The sequence below is a fragment of the Mytilus californianus genome, unplaced genomic scaffold, assembly GCF_021869535.1.
Source record: "Mytilus californianus isolate M0D057914Y unplaced genomic scaffold, xbMytCali1.0.p SCAF_5, whole genome shotgun sequence".
NCBI classification, from domain to species: Eukaryota; Metazoa; Mollusca; class Bivalvia; order Mytilida; family Mytilidae; genus Mytilus; species Mytilus californianus.
Genome location: NW_026262701.1, coordinates 11,407,713 through 11,426,159, shown reverse-complemented (window position 1 = coordinate 11,426,159; position 18,447 = coordinate 11,407,713). Strand labels below are relative to the sequence as shown.

At 33.7% G+C, this 18,447-nt stretch overlaps 1 protein-coding gene and 1 long non-coding RNA gene across 4 annotated transcripts in view; both read left to right on the top strand.

Annotated features, from left to right (window-relative positions):
* Nucleotides 1-13,168, top strand: part of LOC127701231 (carbonic anhydrase-related protein-like) — a 30,537-nt gene extending 17,369 nt beyond the window's left edge. For all 3 annotated transcript variants that reach the window (XM_052205049.1, XM_052205051.1, XM_052205050.1), the window contains 3 exons: nt 955-1,006; nt 11,515-11,630; nt 12,235-13,168. In XM_052205049.1, coding sequence (XP_052061009.1) covers nt 955-1,006; nt 11,515-11,630; nt 12,235-12,369 — 303 coding nt within the window. In that variant the 3' untranslated portion in view covers nt 12,370-13,168. The remainder of the gene's footprint in view (nt 1-954; nt 1,007-11,514; nt 11,631-12,234) is intronic.
* Nucleotides 3,018-6,438, top strand: LOC127701232 (uncharacterized). Its single transcript, XR_007981896.1, has 2 exons — nt 3,018-3,323; nt 5,840-6,438. It is a non-coding gene; the product is annotated as an uncharacterized LOC127701232 (long non-coding RNA).
* Nucleotides 13,169-18,447: the final 5,279 nt, after the last annotated feature.

The following is an 18,447-nucleotide window of genomic DNA, read 5'->3' as shown; positions in this document are numbered from 1 at the left end:
TACTGCAACTGACAGATTATGCGAATTTGATTTAAAACTACATTGTACAGTGTGGTGTACCGATTAGTCTGACCATGAGAAATTTATGATACCGAAATAAGCCAGACATTTTTTTTATACTGGTTACACACTACCTTTGCCCCTGACAGTTTTATAGTAAAAAGTTAACCACTCATTGCAATCTACTTCAAATAAGACAGGTGAAATAATTGTTAATGAGACAACTCTCCACCAGAGACCAAATAACATAGAAGTTAACAACTATAGGTCACCATACAGCCTTCAACAATGAGCAAAACCCAAACCGCATAGTTAGCTATAAAAGGCCCCGAAATGACAAATGTAAAACAATTTAAACGAGGAAACTAACGGCCTGATTTAAGTGCAAAATAATGAACAAAAAAAATATGATATTCAGCAACAAACGACAACCAATGAATTACAGGCTCCTGACACTTGGGACAGGCATATACAGAATGCTGCGGGATTAAACTAGTTTGAAGGTGCCAACCCTCTCCTAATTTGGTACAGTGGTGTAACAGTTCAACATAAGAACAAACTATGAAAATCAGTTGAAAAGACTTGTTTTAATGGTGTAAAACTGAAACTTATTGCAATGCAAGTTTAATTCAATAGTTTCCCACCACAGACTTATATTCATGTTGAATTTTAAATGAATATAAAATAAGGAGATGTAGTAAGACTTCCAGTGATAGACAACTATCTAACAGAGTCCGAATGAAGCGGATTTAAGCAATTTCAGGAATGTAATTCGCTTTCAAACGATAACCATTGATACAAGACCTTTGCGCTTGCTGTTCATCTTGGTTTTTTTTAAATATCGTTATTTTTGCTTCCTATCTGATTAGATTTTTCTCTAATTGGATTTAATTTTAAAGAATTATGATAAAGTATGCCACTACACAAAATATATAAATTTAATAAAATTTTCAGGGGAGACAAAAGACAACGTATGCGCCTTTCAATCCAGCCTCATTATTACCAGGTAGGTAATAAATGGATATGTTATATTTCAGGCAAAGTATATCGGTATATATTCTTTTTTATTTATTCATTATTTAGTTGCTCTGTTTTAGTTTTCTGTGTTGTGGACTGTTGTCATTTTGTCATTTCATTTGGCCATGGTGTTGTATATTTTCTTTTTTTCGGCTTATGAATTTTAATTATCCCTTTATATCTAACTACCTTTTGTGCCTCGGTAGGAGCCTTAGAATATGAAATGTTCTTAAGTATGAATGGCATTGGAATACTATACAGTCTTGCAGTTTAAGCAACAGTGACATTGACCAATACCAGACATGTATACCGTTTGGATCTTGAAGACATCATCAGTGGCATTACTTAATAATACTCTCGGGGTTCTGCAGTCAAGAATCAGTGATATTACTGAAGAAAACCCTTATGGGCTTCCAGCAGTGACATTGCTCCCATGAACACTATTTGGGCTTTCAGACCACCAGCAATGGCAGTGCTCCAGAGTGTCCTTGTGACCTTGCAGACCACCAGCAGTGCTATTATTCCAGAATCCCATTTGAAGATGCAGTCCACCATCAGTGCTATTTTTCAAGAATCCCATTTGATGTTGCAGTCCACCAGCAGTGCTATTATTCCAGAATCCCATTTGAAGTTGCAGTCTACCAGCAGTGCTATTATTCCAGAATCCTATTTGATGCTGCAGTCCACCAGCAGTGCTATTATTCCAGAATCCCATTTGATGTTGAAGTCCACCAGCTGTGCTATTATTCCAGAATCCCATTTGATGTTGCAGTCCACCAGCAGTGCTATTATTCCAGAATCCCATTTGATGTTGCAGTCCACCAGCAGTGCTATTATTCCAGATTCCCATTTGATGTTCCAGTCCACCAGTAGTGACACTTCTCCAAAATACCCTTGGGTTCTTGAATCACCCAGCAATTAAATTTTCAATTTCAATTTCAATAAAATTTTCAATTGCAAACACGTGTTGCAAGATCTCAATATTGACGACTTCAAGTCTAAACCTCCTGATTGCACCTGTGCTAGTTCCCCATTCATATATAATCCGACCCGGCCACGTAATTGCTTGTGACCTAAACATTCCCAATAACACTTCTCTGCGAAATGTTTTATCCAAAGGTCCGAAATATCGTGAGCCTGAACTCATCAATTGGAAACACAACGAAAAATATGCCAGGCAATGTATTAAACGCGAGAAAGAAGACGAAGATACTCTTTCCGAATGGATTAAGGCTGTAAGGTCGTTTATACAGAATAACAAAAAACTGAATGGGTTTATGAATACACATGCTTCATCAGTCTTTAAAGACCCAAATGTTGTAAAACACCTGTCTTTCCTCTATGACAAATATGTCGTTGTCCCCGCAGATAAAGCCACAAACAACAGCGTTTTTGTGTGTAAATCACATTACATAAACTGCTTGATAAATGAATTAGGTATTGACAATTTACTTGGAAACTCAAATATACCCCCATGAGGAAATCCTGAATAATCGTAATTCTGTTCTATGTTCCTTTAGAATATCAACTAAAGATGAAGAACTGGATGTTCCTTCACCTCTATTGGAGACCTACATTACACAAGTGTCCTTACAAACAAGTTATATTGATGAGTCCTCCAAGTGCTCCACGAAACCTCTTTCTAAATTATTAACATCAATTTTATAAGCAATCGGGCTTCAAAGTTATTGTGAAACTACCTATTATAGAAGTGGCGAACTAAAAAAAGATCTTTTAGAGTACATACAATCTAAAACTCTTTTATCTTTTAATAGTATTAAAACATTTGATTTTTCTACACTTTACAGAAGTATTCCCTATTCCAAACTAAAAGACAAATTGAAAGAGTTTGTCCTGCTTTGTTTGATAAAAAAGAATGACCAACGTAGAAACCAGTATCTTATCTCAGTGAGGGATAAATCACACCTTGTAAAAATCGCTATGATTCAAACTAAAATTCTCTGATGACAACATATTTGTTTCTTTTGGAGGACGTGTTTTTGTCGAGCCTGCGACTTTTGTCGCAGAAAGCTCGACATAGGGATAGTGATCCGGCGGCGGCGGCGGCGTTAGCTAACTTCTTAAAAGCTTTATATTTTAGAAGGTGGAAGACCTGGATGCTTCATACTTTGTATATGGATGCCTCATGTTACGAAGTTTCCGTCAGTCACATGTCCAATGTCCTTGACCTCATTTTCATGGTTCAGTGACTACTTGTAAAAAAAGTTAAGATTTTTTGTAATGTTAAATTCTCTCTGATTATAAGTAATAGGATAACTATATTTGGTATGTGCGTACCTTGCAAGGTCCTCATGCCCGTCAGACAGTTTTCACTTGACCTCGACCTCATTTCATGGATCAGTGAACAAGGTTAAGTTTTGGTGGTCAAGTCCATATCTCAGATACTATAAGCAATAGGTCTAGTATATTCGGTGTATGGAAGGACTGTAAGGTGTCCATGTCCAACTGGCAGGTGTCATCTGACCTTGACCTCATTTTCATGGTTCAGTGGTTATAGTTAAGTTTTTGTGTTTTGGTCTGTTTTTCTTATACTGTATGCAATAGGTCTACTATATTTGGTGTATGGAATGATTGTAAGGTGAACATGTCTAGCTGGCAAGTGTCATCTGACCTTGACCTCATTTTCATGGTTCAGTGGTTATAGTTAAGTTTTTGAGTTTTGGTCTTTTTTTCTAATACTATATGCAATAGATCAACTATATTTGGTGTATGGAAATATTTTATGATCTATATGTCAGTCACACAGGTTTTATTTGACCTTGACCTCATTTTCAAGGTTCATTGCTCAGTGTTAAGTTTTTGTGTTTTGGTCTGTTTTTCTTAAACTATAAGCAATAGGTCAACTATATTTGTTGTATGGAAGAATTGTTAGCTGTACATGCCTGCCTAGCATGGTTCATCTGACCTTGACCTCATTTTCATGGCTCATTGGTCAATGTTTAGTTTACTTAGTTAATGTTAAGTTTATGTGACAGTTGTAATAAAGCTAAGCTTTATATTTAGGACTATCAACATAATATCAATGATTAGTAAAGAAGGCGAGACATTTCAGCGTGTGCACTCTTGTTCAACAAACAATCGGCATGCCCATGGCAACCAAATGTGTTTCTCTTCTTGCCGACTTGTACCTTTATTCATATGGGGCTGACTTCATACAGGAGCTTCTTATGAAGAAAAGAAGTTAGCATTATCCTTGAACTTCATTTTCTGCTATATAGATGATGTCCTCTCACTAAATATTTCGAAAGTTTGGTGACAATGTGGAACCCATCTATCCCATCGATCTTGAGATAAAGGATACAGCAGATACAGTAAAGTCTGCCTCATATCTTGAAATACATCTAAAAATTCACAATGAGGGTCGGTTCAAAACAAAAGTTTACGACAAAAGAGATGATTTCAGCTTCCCAATTGTGATTTTTCCATTTCTATGTAGCAACATTCCAGCAGCAGTTGATACGATATTCCAGGGCTTGTATTTCCTATTATGATTTCCTTGATAAAGGGTTGATGTTCTTTACCCCAAATGTTACCTTCCAAATTAGACTTATCAACGGGTTTGTACTTACACGAGCAACACGACGGGTGCCACATGTGGAGCAGGATCTGCTTACCCTTCCGGAGCACCCGAGATCACCCCCGATTTTTGGTGGGGGTCGTGTTGCCCAGGCTTTAGTTTTTGTCGAGCCTGCGACTTTTGTCGCAGAAAGCTTGACATAGAGATAGTGATCCGGCGGCGGCGGCGTTAGCTCACTTCGTAAAAGCTTTATATTTTAGAAGGTGGAAGGTCTGGATGCTTCATACTTTGTATATGGATGCCTCATGTTACGAAGTTTCTGTCAGTCACATGTCCAATGTCCTTGACCTCATTTTCATGGTTCAGTGACTACTTGAAAAAAAAGTTAAGATTTTATGTAATGTTAAATTCTCTTATTATAAGTAATAGGATAACTATATTTAGTATGTGCGTACCTTGCAAGGTCCTCATGCCCGTCAGACAGTTTTCACTTGACCTCGACCTCATTTCATGGATCAGTGAACAAGGTTAAGTTTTGGTGGTCAAGTCCATATATCAGATACTATAAGCAATAGGTCTAGTATATTCGGTGTATGGAAGGACTGTAAGGTGTACATGTCCAACTGGCAGGTGTCGTCATCTGACCTTGACCTCATTTTCATGGTTCAGTGGTTATAGTTAAGTTTTTGTGTTTTGGTCTGTTTTTCTTATACTGTATGCAATAGGTCTACTATATTTGATGTATGGAATGATTGTAAGGTGTACATGTCTAGCTGGCAGGTGTGATCTGACCTTGACCTCATTTTCATGGTTCAGTGGTCAAAGTTAAGTTTTTGAGTTTTAGTCTTTTTTTCTTATACTATATGCAATAGTTCACCTATATTTGATGTATGGAAATATTTTATGATCTATTTGTCAGTCACGCAGGTTTTTTTTTTTTACCTTGACCTCATTTTCAAGGTTCATTGCTCAGTATTAAGTTTTTGTCGAGCCTGCGACTTTTGTCGCAGAAAGCTCGACATAGGGATAGTGATCCGGCGGCGGTGGCGTTAGCTAACTTCTTAAAAGCTTTATATTTTAGAAGGTAGAAGATCTGGATGCTTCATACTTTGTATATGGATGCCTCATGTTACGAAGTTTCCGTCAGTCACTTGTCCAATGTCCTTGACCTCATTTTCATGGTTCAGTGACTACTTGAAAAAAGTTAAGATTTTTTGTAATGTTAAATTCTCTCTTATTATAAGTAATAGGATAACTATATTTAGTATGTGCGTACCTTGCAAGGTCCTCATACCCGTCAGACAGTTTTCACTTGACCTCGACCTCATTTCATGGATCAGTGAACAAGGTTAAGTTTTGGTGGTCAAGTCCATATCTCAGATACTATAAGCAATAGGTCTAGTATATTCGGTGTATGGAAGGACTGTAAGGTGTACATGTCCAACTGGCAGGTGTCATCTGACCTTGACCTCATTTTCATGGTTCAGTGGTTATAGTTAAGTTTTTGTGTTTTGGTCTGTTTTTCTTATACTGTATGCAATAGGTCTACTATATTTGGTGTATGGAATGATTGTAAGGTGTACATGTCCAACTGGCAGGTGTCATCTGACCTTGACCTCATTTTCATGGTTCAGTGGTTATAGTTAAGTTTTTGTGTTTTGGTCTGTTTTTCTTATAATGTATGCAATAGGTCTACTATATTTGGTGTATGGAATGATTGTAAGTGTACATGTCTAGCTGGCAGGTGTAATCTGACCTTGACCTCATTTTCATGGTTCAGTGGTCAACGTTAAGTTTTTGAGTTTTGGTCTTTTTTTTCTAATACTATATATGCAATAGTTCAACTATATTTGGTGTATGGAAATATTTTATGATCTATATGTCAGTCACGCAGATTTTATTTGACCTTGACCTCATTTTGAAGGTTCATTGCTCAGTGTTAATTTTTTGTGTTTTGGTCTGTTTTTCTTAATCTATAAGCAATAGGTCAACTATATTTGTTGTATGGAAGATTTGTTAGCTGTACATGCCTGCCTAGCATGGTTTATCTGACCTTGACCTCATTTTCATGGTTCATTGTTCAATGTTAGTTTACTTGGTTAATGTTAAGTTTATGTGGCAGTTGTAATAAAGCTTTATATTTAGGACTATCAACATAATATCAATGATTAGTAAAGAAGGCGAGACATTTCAGCGTGTGCACTCTTGTTGTGTTTTGGTCTGTTTTTTCTTAAACTATAAGCAATAGGTCAACTATATTTGTTGTATGGAAGAATTGTTAGCTGTACATGCCTGCCTAGCATGGTTCATCTGACCTTGACCTCATTTTCATGGTTCATTGGTCAATGTTTAGTTTACTTGGTTAATGTTAAGTTTATGTGACAGTTGTAATAAAGCTTTATATTTAGGACTATCAACATAATATCAATGATTAGTAAAGAAGGCGAGACATTTCAGCGTGTGCACTCTTGTATGTTTTATATTTTATATTTTGTGTACTGATTTTGTGTCTTATGAGTTTGAATGTCCCTTTGGTATCTTTCATCTCTCTTTTACATTGTCTCAGAAACACCCTTGGAATCTTACAAAACACCTGTCATAGCATTGCTTCGGAATACCCTTGGGATCGTGCAGTCTTCCAAAAATAACATGGCTTCAATATTCCATTGAGGTCAGTAAGTTTATCAGCAGTAGCATTCCTCCATTAATACCCATTGCATTGCTCCTGAACACTATTGAGATATTACTGTCCAAGTAGTCACATTGCTTCATGATACCCTTGGGTTCTTGCAGACTACAAAATGGCAGTGCTCAAGAATAACTCTGGGGTTTTGCAGTCCATCAGCAATGGTATTGCATTAGAGTATCTTTCGGGTCTTGCACTCAATCATCAATGAAAGAGCTGCAGAATACTGTTTGGGTCATGGCATGCTATAGAAAATCATTTTGAGTCTTGTAGTCCAGAAGCAGAGACATTGCTGCAGAATACACTTGGGATCCTACAATCCACTTGTAATCGCATTGCTCCAGAATATTATTAGGATCTTGCAGTCAACTTGTAGTTATGTTGCTCCATAATACCCCTGGGGTCTTCCAGTCCACCAGTAATGACAGTGCTCCAGGATACTTACGGGGTCATCTCGTCCATTAACAATGAATGTTTTGCAGAATACTTGGGGGTCATGCAGTTCACAACCAGTGACATTGCTCCAATACCATTTGGATCTTGGCTCTTGCAGTCCAACTACTACTGCAGTGGTCCAGGTTACCCTATGGGCCTTACAGTCCATCAACAATAGAATTGCTCGACGATTCTCTTGTGTTCTTGTAGCCCACCAGCAGTAGCATGGTTCCAACAACAAAAACTGAATTTTTTCCTCAGACACAGACGTGTACCAGAGGTCAATTCATACAAAATATACATAATAGACAGCAGAGGTTAGTGTATAAAATCACGAGGTTTTCATGACAGAGATATATACAATGTATTGCTTACTTGTTTTTAAAGTATAACAAAATACCCCTGGCAACTTGCAGTCCACGAGCAGAAACGTTGCTTCAGTATACCACCGGGCTCTTACAGTCCAACATCAATTGCATTGCTCCTAAATATCTTCAGGGATACAATTTTAACATTTTTTTATTTATTTACTTTTGAGTTAAGATACAAGAGAAATGTAATGTCATGACAATACAAAGGAATATGCTACCATACCTTTGATACTTTGCAAATCATTAGCTATGGCATCGGTCCAGTTTTAGAAATAGAAAAATTGTAAGATACCGAAACCAATTTTAGGCGCCGTTCTAAAAATAATAATATTGACATGTTTACAGTGTATTGCTCCTATGATTTTATATACTATACATCCTTGTGAGTAGATCATGTACAGAAATGAAAAAAACTGTCGGGTATACGTCAATGAAGTATATAATGTGAAATACGTGAGTAGTTATATCATTCTATATAAAGGACACATACTTTAGTTAAAACAATGAAGGAGTAATATTTATTATGGAGAAATATTTATTATTGAGTAATATTTATTTGTGAATCAGGGCCCCAAGTGACCGGGTGGTTGGAGTAATCGAACTACTGTATCACTAGCCTGTCAACACTGAGGTTGTGAGTTCGACTCCAATCTTAATTGACTAGGATTGTCAGTGTTCCAACCGAAAGTCGGTGGTTCTCTCCGGGCACCTCGCTTCCTCCACCCGTAAAAACTGACCGCCACGAATTAGCAAAATAATGCTGAAAGTGGCGTTAAACACCAATCGATCCATCAATTTATTATTGAATCGTTTAATAATTTAGTTATGAATAACAATCTTAGACGGCGAACAACTTAATACGTAGAACTAGTAGAAGGTACATTTTGTTGAATTACATTCAAATACCCAAATTCTTCGACAGATTATATAAGTTCTTCTTTGTAGGTGTATAGACGGAAGTAAAACGGAAAGCAAATATAAAATGTAAATTAATAACCAGACATAAATAATCTTTATTTGTAAATCATTGTATGGAGATTAGAGGAATGGTTTACTGAAATTAAAATGTGTTAAACTGTTAAGAGTGCCAAGGGGATGTAATATATCAATAGGTAGTGCTGAATTAACCAGACTATTGATTTCATTTTCTGATAAGATATTAGTGTAGTTTATCAAATATTTCTCCGGGTTACATATGAATTAAATAAAAGATAAGTCGTGTGCGATTTTTATCATCGATCATTTTAAAAGTTATCTAGTTGTTCAATCAAGTGACCAAGCGGAGATTGTAAAATGTCTGACATCCATAACTAATACAAATTGTATCTAGATAATTTATATTAATAAAATTAGTAACATTTAAAGTACAAATTATCCTTTAAAGAATTATAAAAAAAAAACAATTGCATTTAAGTCAGCAAAATGTTTAATGTTATTCAAATAGTAAAGTGTGAAACCGTAATTCAGTGCTTGTGTCTCTCAATGTCTCTATCAATATTGAATTATATTTTCCGCAATATTTTTGGTTCGTATTTGTCTCGCTTGACGGAGTCAAAAAGCGAGACATAGGTATGCTGTTTCCGGCGTCGGCGTCAACAATGTATTAGTTTGTGATTAGGTCTAGTTGATGGTGAACCACTAGTGGTAAGTTAAAGATATTTGGTATGCAGTTGTATTAGTATTGGCACATCTCATTACCATGGAGATTATTTGGCCCCGCCCCCTCAGTTATGGTCTATTGACTTTGAAATTTTTGCTTAGTTTTCATGTATTAGTTTGTGATTAGGTCAGTTAATGGGGAACCACTAGTGGTAAGTTAATGATAATTGGTATGCAGTTGTATAAGCATTGGCATATCTCATTTCCATTGAGATTATTTGGCACCGCCCCCTCAGTCATGGTCTATTGACTTCGAAATGTTTGCTTAGTTTTCATGTATTAGTTTGTTATTAGGTCAGTTTATGGGGAACCACTAGTGGTAAGTTAATGATAATTAGTATGCAGTTGTATAAGCATTGGCATATCTCATTTCCATGGCGATTATTTGGCCCCGCCCCCTCAGTCATGGTCTATTGACTTTGAAACTTTTGCTAAGTTTTCATGTATTAGTTTGTGATTAGGTCGGTCAATGGGGAACCACTAGTGGCAGGTCAATGATATTTGGTATGCAGTTGTATTAGCATTGGTACATCTCATTACAATGGAGAATATTTGACCCCGCCCCCTCAGTTATGGTTTATCGAATTTGAAATTTTGCTTAGTTTACATGTATTAGTGGTGTTTGGTATGCAGTTGTATTAACATTGGCACATCTCATTTCAATGGAAATTGTTTAGCCATGTACCTTCAGTCATGCCTAATTGACTTTGAATATTTACAAAACTTACATGTAAAAGTGTTGCTATTTTAATTTCAACATTTGCATTATCGAAATAACCAAAAAAGCGAGACATATCTCTGTGATAACAGTTTATTTGTTGTTTTTGTTGTTCGTTCAGGAATTGAAAGAATCAATGAGACGCATTGATATTTATTGATATATATCTACATAAGAAAATGCCTGTACCAAGTCAGGAATATGACAGTTGTTAGCCATTCGTTTAATGTGGCCCAGCTTTTGATTTTGCCATTTGCTTAGGGAATTTCCGTTTAGAATTTTCCTCGGAGTTCGGTATTTTTGTTATTTTACTTTTCACCTCTGTTTTAGTTTCTTGGACCAGTCGTATGTTATGTGTATGTCTCCCAATTCTCCAGTCGGTCGATATTAAAAGAAGATATTACGGACGTCACGTTTGATAAACCAAACTATTCCACGGTAAACAGGAACGAACTGTATCAAATCAAATTTGTCTTGATGATCGATGGTCTTTAGATATATCGCCTGAAAGATGACAACGTGTTTTTCTTGCTAAACATTTGCTTGAAGTAAACAAATATATTCTTAATAGATGGTAAATCCAGAAGAGAAAACTCCAAACCTCGATTGGCATACAAAAAAGTGAAGATGTATATTTGCAACCTTTGCTGTAGCGTATATGTTTGGCCGCATGATCTTTGAAGACATATGAACATCAATCATGCTTCCCATGATCAAAAATACAACTACAAACAGGAGCAAGAGTAGCAGCAGCATTACTACCACCACCAGCAGCAGCAAAAGCAGCTTTATCTTATCTGTCGAAGTGTTGCGGTACTTGCATGTAATTTAACAATTCCCGTCTACCGATAAAGTTGTTCGCCGTCTAAAGATATTATTCATAACTAGATTATTAAAAACGTTTCAAAAACCACATATCTAATTAACATCCTTTTTCTTCATGAAAGAGTTAAATATCACTTACTGAATTTTTAACAGAAAGGCGTGAAGTTTGGATGTATTAGTTTTTCTTTGTGTATCAAAACTTCATTCATCAATTACCTCGTTTGGAAAGTGTTTGAAGTAGTAATAACTAAAATATGTTTTGCAGTTTCTGAGTTGTTACAGGATTACTGGGTGTATGATGGATCTCTAACACATCCACCATGTAGTGAAAATGTAACATGGATCCTGTTACGTTATCCACTACTATTATCACAGGAACAGGTAAGTGAAGTTTGTATTTTACCCAATTTTCGTATTATGAGTTGTCTAATGAACGTAAAACCCAAAAATCTCCAAGGATGCAACGAATTTGTTCTTGATAATTAGAAATATTATCTTGTAAACTTTTTCTGGGCAGAGACGGTTTCTCAACTTTGTTTCGTACTAACATCCCTCGACGAAAAGTTGCTTTAACGATTCAGATATAGTGGAATGGCTAAGACACATTTAGCCAAAAGTGTAAGCCTGAGAAAGCTGCTCTTGTGCATTGCCCACCTCTTGTCGGAGGAATTTTAAATGACAATTAAGCGAAAACATTCGAATCGTAATTTAATTTTTATTAATCAACTATTTGATTTCCGTAGACGTGCTCTCAATTATAATCAATTATATCTAAAGAAGTCAATGTTCTAACAGGAAACCGATTAGTCGAGCATCTTTTTGGTATTCGATATTCGGTACTAACAAGGGACTCGTTGACATTACAAATATTGATACATCAGTTTTTCTCTCACAACAAAAATATTTTCTTTACCTTCTGAGCGGTTTTGTGTCACAACTGTTATTTCTTTTAAATAAAACTTGGTTTTATTTGTTTTGCTTTCAGGCTATGGATTTCCGTCGACTTAACACATACAGTCAAGAAACTAAGGTGACAAATGCTTATGAAGGCAAACTTGTAGACAATTTTCGTCCCATACAACCACTGAATGGCAGAAAGATCAGAGCATCGTTTCAGTAATAGGTATAACTACGACGACGCTCTTTATGATAAGATATTCAGACTTCTCTCATCAAAGGATACCAAGCATGAAATATTTGCCACCGAACTTTAAACAACCAACAATCAATCGATCAAAGAATATATAAAAGCCTCGTTTTAGTGACCCTTGTAGTATTTCTATGTAAACAAAAAGGTCATTTTCGTTTGAAAACGAATATATGTTGATGATGGAATGGACAGGTATATACTGATAGGGGTATTATTATGTTCTCTTTGAACTGAAATTATGTAGAATCTGATGTAGAAAATTTATATAGTAGAATAGTTCAGTTGCATAATGAGTTGGATTGCAAACGATAGAACAACGACAAAATATACGCAGAGTATACATTTTACATGCATTTTTTGAGCAAACGCATTTCAGTTTTAAATTTTGATAGATGTAATATGCTTTTCTGTTTTTTCATCTTAACCCTCGCTTATTATTTTTTTTCCAAAAAATGATTTATCTATTTGTTTCTTTCTGACGAAGAATGAATGATTTAATTATCTGTATAATACAAATTGAAAATAATTGAATCCTTGAGAAATATCTAAAACAAGTCGGTGTTCATATTATTATCTGATTCTGTTTCAGTATATTGTTATTCGTGATGCATTTTATTTATTCTTCATTCATTTATATTGATATATCCCGACAGATTACATATTGTGTTTATCTATATATTATATTTATTATATCGATTTATTTTGACTGGATACATATTGTATTTATTCTATATATTATATTTATTTATATCAATACATTTTGACTGAATTCCTATTGTGTTTATTCAATACATTTATTATATCAAATGCCACTGCTTGTGTCATTTGAATTGCTTTCTGTTTATCATTGTTTAAACAGCTGAGTGGGCAATACAAACTAAATAGGTATCATGCATATGCATGAAACGTTTGTCGCAGGACGTTATGCAAACAGCAGCTTCCCACTGCGATAAATCCCATTTTTCCAATTCTCTTTATTAGGTATGTTTTCGGAAAACCTTTCGGAATTTTGGGCCCTCAATGCTCTTCAACTTCGTACTTTATTTGGCCATTGGTCAACGTAAAGTTGAATTCGGGGGCCTCGGTGGCCGGGTGGTCTAAGTAGTTACTACTTTAATCTCTAGCCAGTCAACACTGAGGTTGTGAGTTCGAACCCCGCTCGTGCGGGTGCACTCGACTCCAATCTTAATTGACTAGGATTGTCAGTTTTCCTATCGAAGGTCGGTGGTTTTCTCCGGGCACTCCGGCTTCCTCCACCAATAAAAATGGCCGCCACGAAATAGCCCAAAAGCGGTGCTTAAAAGTGGCGTTAAAACACCAAAAATCAAAAATCAAATTAAAGTTTAATTCGTGAGTATGTCACTTTCAAAGATATTATCTATAAACAATAGGTCAATTATTTCGGTGTATGGAATAATTGTAAGGTGTTTGTCTGTTCCAGAAGGGTTTATTTGATCTTGACCATAATTTCACGGTTTAGTAATTAACGTTTAGATTCCATGTGTATGTCCCTGTGATGGGTCAATTATAATCAGTGTATATAATGGTTGTACAGATTGTGTTACCTTGACCTCAGTTGGTCAACGTATAGTTTTCCTGACCATTGCGGTGTATCAAACTCAATACGCAATCAGTCCATCATTTTCTGTGTATAGAATGTAAGGTGTGCATGTATGTCTGAAAGGCTTCATTTAACATTGAACTCATTTTCATGTTTCATTGGTCAACTTAAGTTTTCCTATCCACGCATTCGTTAAAGAAATTTGGTATCAAACGGTCATTGTGATCTTAACATCACTTCAAAAGTCTGAAACTAAAAACGTTAGTTCTTGTGCAGAGTTTAAGTCAATTCTTGTTCAGAGTTTAAGTTGATTTTCAGATATGTTATCAGTGTAAATTTAGTACTTTTACAGTAGCTTTTCAGACACTTAAGTATGTTGTGTACAGGTATATTACAATTACTGAACAGTCTGAACCGATCTTTATTTTAATTGACTGCAAGCGAATTGTCTGAACAGTACTGTATTTAGGGATCATAGATTTATTCTTACGAGGAAGCTCCGAGCATGCTCGGAGGATGCTCGGAGCTTTTTAAGTAGGCTCTTCTCAGCAGTTTATGTGACAATAATTATCATGATCTATTAAGATGTCAATCAAATCTATAGCACTTCTATAATAAGGAAAGTAAAGCATTATAGAGGAAGCTCAATTAACACCTGTGTAAACATCTGGTATATTCAAATATATTTTGCATGAAATTTACAAAACTATAAAATAGATTAGAAATTCTTCAACAGTACTGGGAAATGCTTGGAAAGAAATGTCGTCTCCACAAAAAGTAAAAGTCATTAAAATATTTTCTTATTATATTGAATAACCATTCTTTTTTAATAATAAAAAAAATTCTTAAATTTTATAATTAGATTATATAATTTAGATATAGTTTATACTATATAATATGCTACATAAAAGTCATCAAGGCACAAACAACAGTCAGGGGGCGATACTAAACAAGTAAATTTTTTTTTTAGTTACTTATAATTTTTTCGTTTTTAAAAATTATTTAATAACTCAATAGTTATTTTAAATGTCAATAGTAGCATGGACTAAATGTAGTTTTTAAGAATTTTATATAATTTTATTAAATAAAATTAATTATTTATCAAATGTGAGATGAGTATAGAGATAAAAGGTTACTTTAAAAATGAGGACAAAATTATTACTTTTATAAATTATTTTATACATCTTTGAAAAACTTAGCACTTATAATTATTTATGGAACATATGTTATTGTTTTAGATTACACATTATAAATAACTTCAAGTCTTAATTAAATCACAAGGTTCCATCTACCATTAAGATTTTAAAGGAAAATGGTATTTTAATACATTGCAGTCCCAAGAGGACAATCTTTGATCCAGAAGCGTGGCTCAGAAAGTCAATTAGTGTTTCAGGCGGATTAGTTTTATATTTCATGGGAAAAATAACCAGATGTCTGTGAAAATTTGTTAAAGCTATTAAATCCTGTATGAATGGACACATATAAAAATAATATTAAAATAAGTTACTTATACATGAAATAGAAGTAATATATGATATAGCATCGTTTTTAACATAAATTGCATAGGTAATTTTGAAAAATAATTGTTTAAGTAATGCCCCTAACTAAACAATGGTAATATGTTTTTTTTTTTATATATATAAAATAGCAAACTTAGTTCTTTTATAAAAAATTATGGCTACTTTAGGAAAAGTTGTAATTCATTATTGGAAGGCTGGTTTTAGGGGGTAATATCACCATTGTTTTTCCCCTAGTACGTCTCTGTTTAATTGACTTTTTTTTTAATTGTGTAGAATTCATCTTTGTTTTAAATAAAGAGATATTTGGCATGAGTAAAGTTTTATCCTGTCAATTACTGCAGGGAAAATTTAACATAAAATTGTTTTTCCCCCATAAGTCTTTGTTTAATTTGCCTTTTTTTTTATTAAATGTGATGAATTTATCTATGTTTTAAATAAAGAAATACTCTACATGAGTGAAGTTTATCCTGTCCAGTACTACAGTGAAAATACAACATAACTTTTCATTGCAGATAAGACATTAAACGTCACCAGAAGTTAACCAGTCAAATTCCTCCCCCCTTTTTTTTTCCTGTTTACCAGCTTTAGTAGCAATGTCCCCTTAAATTTCCAAAATATTTTATAGCAACACTCATAGAATTTTTTATTGCTTTGAAACACCCAAGATACATGTACATGTTAACGACCCAAAAAAAAACTTTCTGCAATGAAATGCAGGGTTAATTTCCAACAACTGTCAAATTAAATGGAATATAAAAAAAAATCAACCATTTCTGGCTTGAAACTGAATGTACTATATTTTGGTGGTATTACACCTGAAAGAATTTTGACAATATAACGGAGTAAAACGAATGGATTTTAGTTCAGCAATCCTCTATTTCCTTTTCTCGAATGACTTTTTAATATATATAAACAACTTCTATCAAAAGGAAAGTAAAGCAATGTAGAGGAAGCTCAGTTAGCACCTGTATGTAGAAAGTCATTTTATATAGGCCTTTATCAGTACATACTATCAATATAAAACAGATCCTAAAAATATAAATATATATACTAAAAATTTTTTCTTTAAGATTCAAACTAGTTATTTTTTTTTCTTTTTAGCTTTCATGAGTATAATTATATAAAAAAAAAAAAACATAAATCAAAGTTAGTAAGAATTTCAGGCATAATTATGTTCATTAGTATAGGACATTGTGGCAGTTGTTTGGAGTTGAATTAATTATTTTTTGCTTGTTTTATGTTATTTAATATTCAATTCATACAAGTAAAATATGATCACACAATTTAAAAGTAAATATTGATACAAGTCACTCTGCAGTCTGTCCAATAATACTGTTTAGAAATCTGTGTAGGAGCAAAACATTATTATAAAAGGTTTATATCACAGCATGATACATTATATAAACATTATAGTTTGAGGGAATAACCCATTTTACAGTTTCAGTAGGGATAATTATCTTAGAGCATCCTCTTTTATGCTCCATATTAAATATTTTGTTAATATTAAAATGCTGTATGCTGTTAAATAAAAAAACATCTTCAACAATAATAATTGATTCCAATTTTAAATACAGTTATAAAAAAATAAGATAGAAACAGATGATATTGGATTATTTTATATATGGTAGATAAATAATAATTTAACCCCTAAACTAAAGTGGTATAGTCGTGACTACCTATTGTCATGTTCCTACAGTCATGAGAGTCGTATGCTGAATCAAAAATGCTTTTAAGCAAACCAAATTGAACTATAATTACTATACATCTTTAAATATTTGTAAGTGAGGAACCTAGAATATATAAGTCAAGTCTGCAAATTATTCAAGAAAATTGCCTGTTCTCTAGGCCTCAAACACTAAAACTTCTAAATTCCATTTTCCTAACTTGAAATAAATTATTACAAGAATTTTTAACTGCAGTTATAATACATAGTATAAAATAACAGTATGTTTTAAACTGGTATTCAATTGACTTAAAGCATTAGGGTAATGAATCAAAATTCTAAATTTTAAGCAGACAGCAAAAAAGATTGTGTAAATGACTTCTCAATTTTATGATGATTTGCTCTTCTGTTCACATATATAAATAGAAAAAGGAGGTTGATATGAAATGGAAATCTTGCAATTATCATTCAGGGATATCAAATGTAATTATGACTTTCTGCATTTTGATTAAGCTTAAAAGAGATACTAGAAAAAATAAGTTGACATTTTTTATACAAATCAATGTAATGAAGAACTAGAATTTAAAATAAAAGACAAAAGGGATTCCAGAACAAAGTATAATTTTTTGTTGTAAAGTTTTTGGTCCACTGAATCCATTTAATTATCATAAAAACAAAATCAAAAAATTTATTCAAGAAATAGATATAGAGGATTGCTGAAGTAAAATCAATTTATCATAATTATTATATTGTGAACAGTCTTTCAACCCAGCCTATGAATTACAACTTTTTCCCAAAGTAGCCATCATTTTCTATTAAAGAACTAAAGTTTGCTGTTGCATATAAAGTTTAACAAATGATTATAAATCTACTACCATAGTTTTTGTCTTTGGTGACTTTTATGTTTAATTTTATGTAGTATAAATTTAATTAAGCTATATTTATATTTTAAATATAAAATTTGAGTATTTTTTTTTGTATTGAAAAAGAATGATTATAAATAAGAAAATATTTTAAAAACATTATCTTCCTGTGAAGACTTGATATTTCTTGCCAAGCATTGTACAGTACTATTGAAGAATTTCTTATCTATTTTATAGTTTTGTAAAATTTCATTCAAGATTTATTTGAATAGACCAGATGTTTACACAGGTGTTAATTGAGCTTCCTCTATAATGCTCTATAGAAGTGCTATAGATTTGATTGACATCTTAATGGATCATGATAATTATTATCACATAAACTGCTGAGAAGAGCCTACTAAAAAAGCTCCGAGCATCCTCCGAGCATGCTCCGAGCTTCCT